The 13,781-nt window shown below is 54.3% G+C and overlaps 2 protein-coding genes across 5 annotated transcripts in view; both read right to left on the bottom strand.

Annotated features, from left to right (window-relative positions):
- Positions 1-323: 323 nt before the first annotated feature.
- Positions 324-8,572, bottom strand: LOC142906463 (uncharacterized). 4 transcript variants are annotated; one of them, XM_076054241.1, is made up of 2 exons: positions 2,899-8,572; positions 324-2,868 (listed from the first exon to the last, which is right to left on the bottom strand). In XM_076054241.1, exon 1 carries the CDS (start codon positions 8,570-8,572, stop codon positions 7,424-7,426), a length of 1,149 nt encoding a protein of 382 aa, XP_075910356.1. In that variant the 3' UTR covers positions 324-2,868; positions 2,899-7,423. The 4 variants fall into 4 exon arrangements, with proteins under 4 accessions (XP_075910356.1, XP_075910355.1, XP_075910357.1 ...); XM_076054240.1 differs by having other exon boundaries at positions 324-2,386; positions 2,532-8,572; XM_076054242.1 differs by having other exon boundaries at positions 324-2,099; positions 2,158-8,572.
- The window catches only part of LOC116956421 (uncharacterized), a 37,325-nt gene continuing 23,867 nt past the window's right edge, over positions 324-13,781 (bottom strand). Inside the window, exons 3-5 of the mRNA XM_076054244.1 lie at positions 11,057-13,221; positions 10,749-10,872; positions 324-10,301 (exon numbers count right to left, since the gene is read on the bottom strand). Coding sequence (XP_075910359.1) covers positions 10,192-10,301; positions 10,749-10,872; positions 11,057-13,221 — 2,399 coding nt within the window. The 3' untranslated portion in view covers positions 324-10,191. The remainder of the gene's footprint in view (positions 10,302-10,748; positions 10,873-11,056; positions 13,222-13,781) is intronic.

The following is a 13,781-nucleotide window of genomic DNA, read 5'->3' on the forward strand; positions in this document are numbered from 1 at the left end:
GTCGACTCAGCCTCACGTGGGAACCCCGGCGAACATCGCCACTGGGAAGACAAAGGCGGCCGGGCGTGGTGCTGGCCACGTCCACCCAGCGCGTGTGCCACAGTGCAGGCCCCTTCGTAGGTACTGCTCGCTGACAGCACTTGCCCCAAGCAGTCCGTCAAGACTATACGGGAGGGGGGGAGAGGCGGGGAATCTTCGTCTTTGTACCGTGGCATTCTGAATACATTTGGCTCACGATGTACCCTTGGGCCAGCGGATTCATTAACGCAGATTTCATTGATGTGTTCGTCACACACACAGACACACACGCAGACAAACGCACGCAAATTTTGCAAATATATTTTCGTTTCCTTCACATCTCTTCACTTTGCCACACACACACACACAATTTAAATAATAACCCATTGATTTATCCGTTTCGGGTTTACGATATTCTGCGGATTATAAAGATGATCTGCAAAGCAAGACTCCACCTAAACCGACCGATCCGCGACCACCCCCTTGGCCAACGAAGCTGCTCCCATTCATGAGATGCACCCCGAATAGAAGTCGCACAAGTCTGGTCTCAAAACAGAAAGTGAGGCCGTCCATAAATGACGTCACGAGATTTTTGACGATCTTTCACTCACCCCCACCCCCTCCATCGTCACACTGCGTCACAAAAAGTCAGACACCCCCCCCCCAACACACTCCTCAAATATGACGTCACAAAGCTCTGCCCCATCCACGCCCCCCCCCCAAAAAATATATAAAACATGCTTCAAATCGCTTTAAACTATTGTCACATTGTAGTGCGTGTTTAATGTGGCGCTGCACTCTGACGTTGTAGGAGAAAACATTTATGAACAAGTCTATTTAAATTTCGATTGAAAGCTTTCGTGACTGCAGGGATTCATCTTCTTTGGTTCTTTCGGTAAAGTCACCACCACGTAGAATGAGAATAAAATAATAAATTGATAAAATAAAATAACACAATAAAATTCTCACGACGTTTCGGCCACAACAAAGTCTATTGAGTTAAGTAGAACGTGACGTCTATATTTATTTGATGTGACGTCACATTTATTTGATGTGACGTCACATTCCTCACCCCCGGCCCCCTTCCTCGTCACACATCGTCACAAATGTCTGACCCCGCCCCCCGCCCCCCCAGGTGCGTGACGTCATTTATAGACGGCACCAAAGACAAAGGTCACCCCCGCCCCGCATGTAGCCTCTCACAGCCCCTAGGGGCAAGTGCTGCTAGCGAGTAGCAGCACCCGATGAAGGCTACCGGCACTGTGGCACACGAGGGGGGGGGTGGTTGGTGGTTGGCGAGCACCACGCCCGGCCGCCTTTGTCTCCCCATCGCTGATGTTCTTGCATGCCACACTCATTTAAGGCCGAGTCGACCTAGCGGAGGGGGGGGGGGCGGGGGGGCCAAGGAACCGGATCAGATAATCCCCCACCAGATGTTAACTACCTCGCCTGGTACGCGGGAGGTCGTGGGTCCCATTGAGACCCTGATGCCTGCTGCATATTTGGAATCTGCGTCTCTCTCCGTGGCCACGTGGACTTTTCTCCCAGATGACGATTGCTGTGGTTGTCCCACCTGATGACGATTGCTGTGGTTGTCTCACAGCTGATGACGATTGCTGTGGTTGCCTCCCGCTATAAAATGTCCACACGATGACGAGGATGACGACGAGGATGATGATGATGATGTCGATGAAAGCCGACGTTTTGTGGAACAGCTATCATGTTGTGAATTGTGGGCAGGTCGCGTCAAATAAACGAGCTCATGCATAGTTCAGTGGTGGTGGCCTTACGCCTGCTAAAATAAATATATATTTTTTAATGGTTTATTAATGCTCGCCGGTTCTTTCGGTAAAGTCACGTGGGTAGAAAAATAACAGATCACGACAGCAGGAAAAAAACTGCTGACGCAAGCGCGAGATTTTCTTGCTGTGGCTGTCTCGCCTGATGACGATTACTGTGGCTGTCTCGCCTGATGACGATTACTGTGGCTGTCTCGCCTGATGACGATTGCTGTGGTTGTCTCGCCTGATGACGATTGCTGTGGTTGTCTCGCCTGATGACGATTGCTGTGGTTGTCCCACCTGATGACGATTGCTGTGGTTGTCTCACAGCTGATGACGATTGCTGTGGTTGTCCCACCTGATGACGATTGCTGTGGTTGTCTCGCCTGATGACGATTGCTGTGGTTGTCCCCACGTGATGACGATTGCTGTGGTTGTCCCCACGTGATGACGATTGCTGTGGTTGTCTCACAGCTGATGACGATTACTGCGGCTGTCCCACCTGATGACGATTGCTGTGGTTGTCTCGCCTGATGACGATTGCTGTGGTTGTCCCCACGTGATGACGATTGCTGTGGTTGTCTCGCCTGATTACGATTGCTGTGGTTGTCCCCACGTGATGACGATTGCTGTGGTTGTCCCCACGTGATGACGATTGCTGTGGTTGTCCCCACGTGATGACGATTGCTGTGGTTGTCTCACAGCTGATGACGATTACTGCGGCTGTCCCACCTGATGACGATTGCTGTGGTTGTCCCACCTGATGACGATTGCTGTGGTTGTCCCACCTGATGACGATTGCTGTGGTTGTCCCACGTGATGACGATTGCTGTGGTTGTCCCGCCTGATGACGATTGCTGTGGTTGTCCCAACTGATGACGATTGCTGTGCTTGTCCCCACGTGATGACGATTGCTGTGGTTCTCTCGCCTGATGACGATTGCTGTGGTTGTCCCACCTGATGACGATTGCTGTGGTTGTCCCACCTGATGACGATTGCTGTGGTTGTCCCACCTGATGACGATTGCTGTGGTTGTCCCACCTGATGACGATTGCTGTGGTTGTCCCACCTGATGACGATTGCTGTGGTTGTCCCACACCTGATGACGAGTGCTGCGGCTGTCTCGCCCGATGACGATTGCTTGCGTTGCGATCGAAACGCCACGATCTATTATTATTATTATTTTCCTACCCACGCGACTTCGCCGAAAGCACCACAGAGCGTGGATTCCTGCGGCCACGAAAGCTTCCAATCAAGAATTGAATTAGCGGCCGTGAGCGGCAAGTGGAACTCGGGGTAGCCGCAGTGCGCCAACCACTGCACCACCGCTCCCCACGATGCGACTCCCGCAAGAGACCCCGGCGGAGGGCAGAGCCCATTCTCGAATCCCTCCCCTCACTCTCGCCCCACGACGAAAACGCCCACGGCAACAAACGGCGGACGACGAGGAGGAGGAGGAGGAAGAGGCGGAGGAGGAGGAGGGAGGAGGAGGAGGAGGGAGGAGGAGGAGGAGGAGGAGGAGGGAGGAGGAGGAGGAGGAGGGAGGAGGAGGAGGAAGAGGAGGAAAAGGCAACCTCCTCCAAAAAAAAAGTCACGAAACATTGACGTACATTTCACACACATATATATAAAATATCTCTCTCGCTCTCTCTCTATAGAGATATATATCAGTGATTGTCATAACTCGAAAGCTAAAGCAGATTTTTTTCGTTTAAAAAGCCTCGACAGAGCGGGGTGCAAGCGGTGCGCGTTAGGGGGGGGGGCGGGGAGGGGGGTACGGGGGGGTACGGGGGGGGGGGCTTGCCACGAGACGCGGCCACAGGGCACCCGGCAACATTGCTGGGACGAGGCGGGGGGGGGGGGGGTCTCATCCAGCAGCGGAGTTGACGGGGGGACGGTCGGCTCACGTGCGGGGTTTAACAAGGGGGGGAGGGGGGGGGATGTTGTACAGCACTGACGAGGCGTCCTCCCGTAGAGACGGCGACGAGGCCGTCCGGCCATCGGAGACACGAGCACGGACACACGGCTAGAGTCAGAGAGTCAGAGAGCACTGGGGGGGGGGGGGGGGGTGGTGAGGGGGGTTCGTGGATGTTGTGTTTCGCAATGCACGTGGACCGCAGCGTCGGCATCGCCATCATCATTGTCACCATCGCCATCATTGTCAGCATCGCCATCATCATCGTCATCGCCATCATCATCGTCATCGCCATCATCATCGTCATCGCCATCATCATTGTCACCATCGCCATCATTGTCAGCATCGCCATCATCATTGTTACCATCGCCATCATCATCGTCATCGCCATCATCATCGTCATCGCCATCATCATCGTCAGCATCACCATCATCATCGTAATCGCCATCATCGTCGTCATCGCCATCATTATTGCCATCATCGCCATCACCACCACCATCGCCATCACCACCACCATCGCCATCACCACCATCACCATCGCCACCACCACCACCACCATCGCCATCACCACCATCACCACCACCATCGCCACCACCACCACCACCATCGCCACCACCACCATCGCCACCACCATCGCCACCACCATCGCCATCACCATCACCACCACCATCGCCATCACCACCACCATCACCACCACCACCATCACCACCACCATCGCCACCACCACCACCATTGCCATCACCACCACCATCGCCATCACCACCATCACCACCACCACCATCACCACCACCATCACCACCACCCACGATGGACAGATCGGGGGCCCGCAAGCAATAGCGGCGGTTAGTCAGTCCACTGGCACGTGTCGTCACTTCCACTTCCCTGTAGTGCTCCAATATGCTAAAGTAGTGGCCACATTATGGTCGTCTATTGTATCGTGTGTAGTGTATCATGTATTATAGTGTAGTGTATAGTGTATTGGATAGTGTATCATGTATTATATAGTAGTGTATAGTGTAGTGTATAGTGTATTGTAGTGTAGTGTATAATGTATTATATAGTATAGTGTAGTGTATAGTAGTATAGTGTAGTGTATCGTGTGTAGTGTATCATGTATTATAGTGTAGTGTATAGTAATGTAGTGTATAATGTACTATATAGTGTAGTGTATAGTAGTATAGTGTAGTGTATCGTGTGTAGTGTATCATGTATTATAGTGTAGTGTATAGTAGTGTAGTGTATTGTAATGTAGTGTATAATGTATTATATAGTGTAGTGTATAGTGTATAGTAGTGTAGTGTATTATATAGTGGTGTAGTGTATAGTGTATTGTATAGTAGTGTATAGTGTATTATATAGTGTAGTGTATCATTTATTATATAAGTGTAGTGTATAGTGTATTATATAGTAGTGTAGTGTATAGTGTGTTATATAGTAGTGTAGTGTATTATATAGTGTATTGTATAATGTATTATATAGTAGTGTAGTGTATCATTTATTATATAGTAGTGTAGTGTACAGTGTATATAGTGTAGGGTATTATATAGTAGTGTAGTGTATAATGTATTATATAGTAGTGTAGTGTATCATGTATTATATAGTAGTGTAGTGTATAGTGTATATAGTGCAGTGTATTATATAGTAGTGTAGTGTATAATGTATTATATAGTAGTGTAGTGTATAGTGTATTGTATAGTAGTGTAGTGTATTGTATAGTAGTGGTGTATAATGCATTTTATAGTAGTGTATAATGTATTATATAGTAGTGTAGTGTATAATGTATTATACAGTAATGTAGTGTCTCATGTATTATATAGTAATGTAGTGTATAATGTATTATACAGTAGTTTAGTGTATAATGTATATAGTAGTGTAGTGTATAATGTATTATATAGTAGTGTAGTGTATAATGTATTATATAGTGTGTAGTGTATCATGTATTATATAGTGTAGTGTATAGTGTATTGTGTCGTGTGTAGTGTATAATGTATTATATAGTGTAGTGTATAGTGTATTATATAGTAGTGTAGTGTATAGTGTATTGTATAGTAGTGTAGTGTATAATGTATTATATAGTAGTGATGTATAATGTATTGTATAGTAGTGTAGTGTATAATATATTATATAGTACTGTATAGTGTATTATATAGTTTAGTGTAGTGTATAATGTATTATATAGTAGTGTATAGTGTATTATATAGTAGTGTAGTGTATCATGCAGTGCAGGGGGTCCCCAACCCCCGGGCCTGTTAGAAACCGGGCCGCACAGCAGCAGCAGCACGAGGAGGTGAGAGTGGTGAAGTCCGATCACGTGGCCCGGCCCCCCGTTATTTTATTATTTACCACTTCCATCCGCGCCTCTTTCCCAGTGCACTGCGCACTCAGTCTCAGTCACGTGGTGTTGGTAAGCCCGCAAGCTGCTAACCCCCCAGTAGCCACGATGAGTCAAAGACAAACGTCGCTGGAGAGCTCCCTTTGAAAAGGGGGAAAGACCCAATGATGACTCCCCCCTCCTGGTCCGTGAACAAATTTATCTTCCACGAAACCGGTCCCTGGTGCCCAAAAAGGTTGGGGACCGCTGATTTTGTAGCGTATAGCGAAGTGTATAATAATATAGTGTAGTGTATTAGTTAGTAGATAGTAGTGTAGTTTATAGTGTGGTGTATAATAATGTGGTGTCTGGGGTAGTGTATAGCATTGAGTAAAATAGCATAGTGCAAAATAGTGTATAATTGTGTAGTGTATAGTGTATTGTATATTAGAGGTGAATAGTGTAGTGTATATAAGTGTAGTATATAGAGCAGTGTATGAGAGTGTCGTGTTTAATAGTGTAGCGTATAATAGTGGTGTATAATAGTGCAGTGTATTATAGCATCGTGTATAATACTGTCGTGTATACTAAACGGTGTAGAGTGTCGTGTATAATAGCGTAGTACATAGTGTAGTGCATAATAGCGTAGTGTATAATACCGTGGTACGTTATAGTGCTGTGTACAACAGTGTAGTGTATAATCGTGTAGTGTATAGTGCAGTGTATCATCATCACTGTAGTAGTAGTAGTAGGTGCGTCCACTGCACGTTGCGTCATTTGTTGTTTCCACTGCCCTCTTCCCCGTCTTGCGGTGCCAACACGTCCAAGCAGTGACCACAAAACTTTCTGCCACCGATCTCCTGCGATGTCGTCGTCATTGTCAAGCCGTTCCCTGTAGAAGGTCTTCCATTCCCCCCACCCCCCCCCCCCCCCGAATAACATCAACAACTTTGAATCGCCGGTGTTGTTGTCCATCCCACAACAGGGACACCCCTCTACTTACGAACCTTCGACTTAGGAACTTTCAGAGACGCGAACAAACCTGCAACCGTATTGTTGAGTTGAGCGTTCGGACCGAGAGTCGTAAGTTCAACCCGCCGCAGAACAGATGGCGCTGGTGGCATCTACATCTGCAGAACGTGTAGAACCAGTGACATCTACATCTGCAGAACGTGAAGAACCAGTGGCATCTACATCTGCAGAACGTGAAGAAGCAGTGGCATCTACATCTACAGAACGTGCAGAACCAGTGGCATTTACATCTGCAGAACGTGAAGAACCAGTGGCATCTACATCTGCAGAACGTGAAGAACCAGTGGCATCTACATCTGCAGAACGTAAAGAACCAGTGGCATTTACATCTGCAGAACGTGAAGAACCAGTGGCATCTACATCTCCTTAACGTGAAGAACCAGTGGCATCTACATCTGCAGAACGTGAAGAACCAGTGGCATTTACATCTACAGAACGTGAAGAACCAGTGGCATCTACATCTGCAGAACGTGACGAACCAGTGGCATTTACATCTGCAGAATGTGAAGAACCAGTAGCATTTACATCTGCAGAACGTGAAGAACCAGTGGCATTTACATCTACAGAACGTGAAGAACCAGTGGCATCTACATCTGCAGAACGTGAAGAACCAGTGGCATCTACATCTGCAGAACGTGAAGAACCAGTGGCATCTACATCTACAGAACGTGAAGAACCAGTGGCATTTACATCTGCAGAACGTGAAGAACCAGTGGCATCTACATCTACAGAACGTGAAGAACCAGTGGCATTTACATCTGCAGAACGTGAAGAACCAGTGGCATTTACATCTACAGAACGTGAAGAACCAGTGGCATCTACATCTGCAGAACGTGACGAACCAGTGGCATTTACATCTGCAGAATGTGAAGAACCAGTAGCATTTACATCTGCAGAACGTGAAGAACCAGTGGCATTTACATCTACAGAACGTGAAGAACCAGTGGCATCTACATCTGCAGAACGTGAAGAACCAGTGGCATCTACATCTGCAGAACGTGAAGAACCAGTGGCATTTACATCTGCAGAATGTGAAGAACCAGTAGCATTTACATCTGCAGAACGTGAAGAACCAGTGGCATTTACATCTACAGAACGTGAAGAACCAGTGGCATCTACATCTGCAGAACGTGAAGAACCAGTGGCATCTACATCTGCAGAACGTAAAGAACCAGTGGCATTTACATCTACAGAACGTGAAGAACCAGTGGCATTTACATCTACAGAACGTGAAGAACCAGTGGCATTTACATCTACAGAACGTGAAGAACCAGTGGCATTTACATCTGCAGAACGTAAAGAACCAATGGCATCTACATCTGCAGAACGTGAAGAACCAGTGGCATCTACATCTGCAGAACACGAAGAACCAGTGGCATCTACATCTGCAGAACGTGAAGAACCAGTGGCATCTACATCTGCAGAACGTGAAGAACCAGTGGCATCTACATCTGCAGAACGTGAAGAACCAGTGGCATCTACATCTAGAGGAGATTTTACAACTTTTAACGACATTCCCCTGCGTTTAGTGTACACGCCGTACAACACGTTAGGAATCGACAGGATCGACTTACGAACACAGACCTCTGGAACCTAACTCGTTCGTAAAGTAGAGAAGTCCGTGTATGTGTGTGTGTCCAAATCGCTCCAGTTTCCTTCTCGTCACCGCCCGCGTGCATGCAACATCATCACCATCATCATCAGGTCGTTTTCTTCTTCTACGTTGCAACCTCTTTCTTACCCCGACGTCGATTAAATCTTTGGGTCCAGCTCAGATGCGGCAGCAATCCTTCCGCGGCAATGACGCTCCGAGCGGCGACATCCTTATCGCCGCCCGTCTGTTGCAACGTCCAAGTCACGCAGGCGTACACAGCTGCTGCTGAACGTTCCTAAGACGTTCGCTTTGGTCTCGTAGCCGACTTGCTCGCTTCTCCAGCTGCGGGAGAATCCTGCGGCCCGCCCCCTTTCGCCTCCGAGATCGTCGCTGCTCCCGTTGCCCGAACGTCAGCGTGGAATTTGGGAGAACCGCTCTTTTCTGACGTGGACGCTTATGGTCCACGCACCACAGAACGGTGAGCAGAAGCGGCCATCACAGAGCTACTTCCGAGATGGCTTTCTTCTTCAAGTGAGCACTCTGGTCCACGCAGAACGGCCCGCGGAACAGCCCGCGGAAGCGTATATCACAGAGCTGTGTCTGAGATGGCTCCTTCTAAAAGTGCCGCTCTGGTGCACGAAGAACGGCCCACAGAAGCGGATGTCACAGAGCAACGTCTGAGATGGCTCCTTCCAAAAGTGACGCTCTGGTCCACGCGGAACGGCCCGCAGAAGCGGACATCACACAGCTGCCTCCGAGATCCATCCATCTTCTTCTTCAAACCGCCGCCTCCGATCCACACAGCCAGGAGAGGGCAGCACCTCCTGACCCGCTCTGCCGTATCCCGTCTCGCGCGGCGGGAGAGCCGACCCTCTTATGTTTTTTTTATCCTCAGGAGGAGTTCAGCCGAATTTGAGCGCGGAACCGAAATTGCCCGCGGTCGTCGCTGTTCCATTGCAGTCAGTGGTGACCGGCCTGAGACATCCAACTCACGACACCTGAGAACCCGGTTTAATCACAGCTTTAGTGCGAGTCTATGGGTCTCTGTGCGAGCCTATGGGTCTCTGCATGAGTCTATGGGTCTCTGCGTGAGTTTATGGGTCTCTGCGTGAGTCTATGGGTCTCTGTGCGAGTCTATGGGTCTCTGTGCGAGTCTATGGGTCTCTGTGCGAGTCTGTCTCTTTGTGCGAGTCTATGGGTCTCTGCATAAGTTTATGGGTCTCTGCGTGAGTCTATGGGTATCTGCGTGAGTCTATGGGTCTCTACGTGAGTCTATGGCTCTCTGTGCGAATCAATGGCTCTCTGCGTGAGTCTATGGGTTTATGCGCGAGTCTATGGGTCTCTGTGCGAGTCCATGGCTCTCTGTGTGAGCCACCACCGCCACCGCCAAAACGGCCGCCGCTACCACCACCACCACCACCACTGAAGGCCGATCGACGCAGGACAATGAACTCCACCCTCAGCGCTCCCTGGCAGTGAGGGCGGTAGGGGGGGGGGGGTCTTCGCCTCCGTGACGTCGCACGTCACAAGTCGCACGACGTCACACGTAGATGCCATCCGGGTTGGCGTAGTGGGGGTTCTGGAGGGCCCGGGGATTCGAGGGGAGGGGCCGTGCGGGCGGAGGGCGTCGCGGGGGCTCCGTCGCGTCGCCTGCGGGAGTTGGGGGGGGGGGCAGGGGGGGGCGGGGGGGGGCGGGAGACACAAAGGCAGAGATGGCGCTCCCCCCCCATGTCAGATGCCGGGGGGGGGGGCACGAAGGGTGGGAAGCTTCGCGAGCCGGGACTACGACCGCAGCGGTGCCCCCCACTTCTCCCTCCTGACTCCGCCCCCCCCCCCTTTGTCTCCCCAATACAGCGATGCGGCATTCACTTATTCAGCCCCCCAGATTACTGTTGCCCCTCCCGCACCACCCACCCACCCAGGCTACGACCGGGCCTATCCCAACCCCGCCTTGTCAATGCCTCTTTGTTTTACTCTCATCGGAAGTACACCGCCACCACCGCCACCACCGCCACCACCGCCACCATCACCTCCGCCTGCCACCCTGTGCCACCCTCCTGCCACCCTGTGCCACCCTCCTGCCACCCACGTGCCTACCTGCGTGATTGTCACTGGCGTCGGCTGGCAGGGTGGACACCTTGACGCCCGTCTGCAGGATGAAGTGTTGCAGGTTCACCTGGCGCAGCTCCTTGTTCAGCAGCTCCAGCTCCTGCTCCTTTTCCTGCGGGAGCGAGGGGGCACAGCGGGCGCGGTGGGCGAGGGCACGGAGGGCGAGGGCACGGAGGGCAAGAGAGACGATGAGTGGGCGAGTCGAGTCGAGTTGATTTTGTCGAGCGACGTGAGACGCCTGGGGCACCCGGGTACCGCCGCATACCTGGGGACCCCCCCCCCTGCCCCCCGCGTACCTGCATGCACTTGTTGGCCTCCTGCATGGACGCCTCCACCGCCCTCAGGGCCCCCTCCAGCCTCCGCGCCTCCTGGATGCGCGCCGAAATCCTGCGGTGGAGACGTGCGATCTCCGCTCCCAGCACCGCGCCCTCCCCCTCCTCTCCCTCCCCCTCCTCCTCTCCCTCCTCCCCCTCCTCCTCCTCCCCCCCATCCCCCTCCTCCTCCTCGCTGCCAGCCGGGACACCGGCGCCACCGCCCAAGCCCGTTCGGTTCCCTCCAGCCGCGTTCGCTCCGGACGCTCCGTTGGAAACCGCGGAAACTTCCGGGTCGTCGCCGACGACGACGACGCCGCCGCCGCCGTCGCCGCCATCGACGTCGTCGTCGTCGTCGTCGTCGTCACGGCGACGCCGCCGACGCCGCCGTTGCCGCTCGTGCCGGATGCGGGCTCGCAGGAGGCCGGCCCGGTCGGCGCAGGCCGCCAGCCGGCGCTCGCACTCCAGCGCCCCCTCCGTGACGGTGGAGAGACCCGCGAGGAGCGACCTCTCCCTCTCCCCCTCCCCCTCCCCCTCCACCCCCTCCACCCCCCCCACCTCCTCCTCCGCCTCGTCGATCTCCCGCGAGATTCGAGCGATCTGCTCCTCCAGCTGCCTCGCCGCTCGGTCGTCGCCCTGCTCCTCCTCCGCCTCTGCCTCCTCCTCCGCCTCTGCCTCCTCCTCCGCCTCTGCCTCCTGCTCGCCGTCCTCCTCCCCCGGGGGTCGAGGCTCCGGGTCGGGCCGCGGCAAGTGCCGGGCGCCGCCGCGGCCTCGCGACGCCGCCGCTCCCTCCGAGCCGGCGTCGCCCACGCGCCGCTCCCGCCGCTCCCGCCGAGCGTCGGCCATCGTCGCCCTTCCATCCTCCTCGTCGGCGGGGTTGCCCACGAACGCCAACCGAGTGTCGCCCTCGCCTCCTGATTGTCCACCTCCTGCTCCTCCTCCTGCTCCTCCTCCTCCTGCTCCTGCTCCTCCACCATCGCCTCCCGCGAGTTTCCGCTCCCAGTGGCGGACGTCCGAGCTCACGGCCTCGATCCGCGCCTCCAGCGCCGCCACCGTCCGCTGCTGCAGCTGCGTCAGCCTCAGCAGCTTCACCTCCTCCTCCTCTTCCTCCTCCTCCTCCTCCTCCTCCGACTCCTTCCCGCCCCGCCACTGCCGCTGGCACCGCCGCTGCTCCCCCTGCGAGGCTGCGGTGAAACCCGCGGTGAACCCCGGGGTGAAACCCGCGGTGAACCCCGGGGTGAAACCCGCGGTGAACCCCGGGGTGAACCCCGCGGCACCGCCAGTGAAGGTGAGCGACTTGCGCTTCCCCTGGCCGCGCGCCGAGCGGCGGAGGAAGGCCCCGTCGGCACGCCCGCACTCGGCCTCATCCCTCTCGCTCCGGCGCTCTCCTCCTCCTCCTCCACCTCCTCCTCCACCTCCTCCTCCTCTTCCCCTGTCGTCCCCGGCCTCCTCCCCCTCTTCGTTGCCGTTCCTCCTCTCCGGCGGGGCGCGCTCCTTCAGTCCCCCACCGCAGCGTCCGTCACGATTTCCGCCCCAAACCCTTTGGAGATCGTCACCGCCACCTCCTCCTCCTCCTCCTCGTCCTCCTCCTCCTCCTCCTGATCCTCCTCCTGCTGCTCCCGCGCTTGCCGCGGCCCGCGACAAGACGGTCAGCGGCCCCCTCCCGCGGCCCTCCCCGACGGCCGACGTCTCCCGCGGGCACCGGAGGTTCGCGCGGTCGCCTCGGGCCTCCCCGCCGCCGCCGCTCGCCGACCGCTCCGCCTCCTCCTCCTCCTCCCCCACCTCCTCCTCCACCTCCTCCGCCTCCTCCTCTTCCGCCGCCGCCGCCGCGTTGGCGACGCGGCGTCCCCGCTCCCACGTCGACGACGTCGGCGACGGCGGCGACGGCCGGAACTTGGCCCGGGGCGGGAGGCTTTGCCTGCAGAAGAAGGCCCGCTCGGGGGGGGGCCTCCTCGCCGCCGCGGGGACGTAGCCGGCGCCGTCGGAGGTGGGGCGCTCGCCCAGGCTGGGCCCCGTGCGCCGCAGGACCAGCGTCACGTCGCCCGCGTACTGGCCCCAGCGGGCGAGGGCGGCGAGCGGGCGCTCGTCGGGAGCCAGAGCCCGCTCGGAGCCCTTCCACCGCTCCACGAGGGCGTAGCGGCCGGCGCGGCCTGCAGCCGCCCACGGGGCGGAGAGAGGGGGGGGAGGGGGGAGATGCACCGATGACCGGGACTCACCGATTATTGACCAGAGAGACTCACCGATAACGACCGAGACTCACCCATTATTGACCAGTGAGACTCACCGATTATTGACCGGAGAGACTCACCGATTATTGACCAGAGAGGCTCACCGATAACGACCGAGACTCACCCATTATTGACCAGTGAGACTCACCGATTATTGACCAGAGAGACTCACCGATTATTGACCAGAGAGGCTCACCGATAACGACCGAGACTCACCCATTATTGACCAGTGAGACTCACCGATTATTGACCAGAGAGACTCACCGATTATTGACCAGTGAGACTCACTGATAACCGGGACTCACCGATTATTGAGCAGTGAGACTCACCGATTATTAACTAGAGAGACTCACAGAATATTGACCAGTGAGACTCACCGATCATTGACCAGTGAGACTCACTGATTATTGACCAGAGAGACTCACCAATTATTAACCAGTGAGACTCACCGATTATTAACCAGAGAGACTCACCGATAACCG

This window comes from Petromyzon marinus, chromosome 65 (assembly GCF_048934315.1).
Source record: "Petromyzon marinus isolate PM22_M1 ecotype Great Lakes invasive population chromosome 65, UKy_Petmar_22M1.pri1.0, whole genome shotgun sequence".
In the NCBI taxonomy this organism is placed as follows: domain Eukaryota; kingdom Metazoa; phylum Chordata; class Hyperoartia; order Petromyzontiformes; family Petromyzontidae; genus Petromyzon; species Petromyzon marinus.

Excerpts from the sequence above, each read along its gene's own strand:
- LOC142906463 (XM_076054241.1), bottom strand. The coding sequence starts at position 8,572 with ATGTCGTTAAAAGTTGTAAAATCTCCTCTAGATGTAGATGCCACTGGT.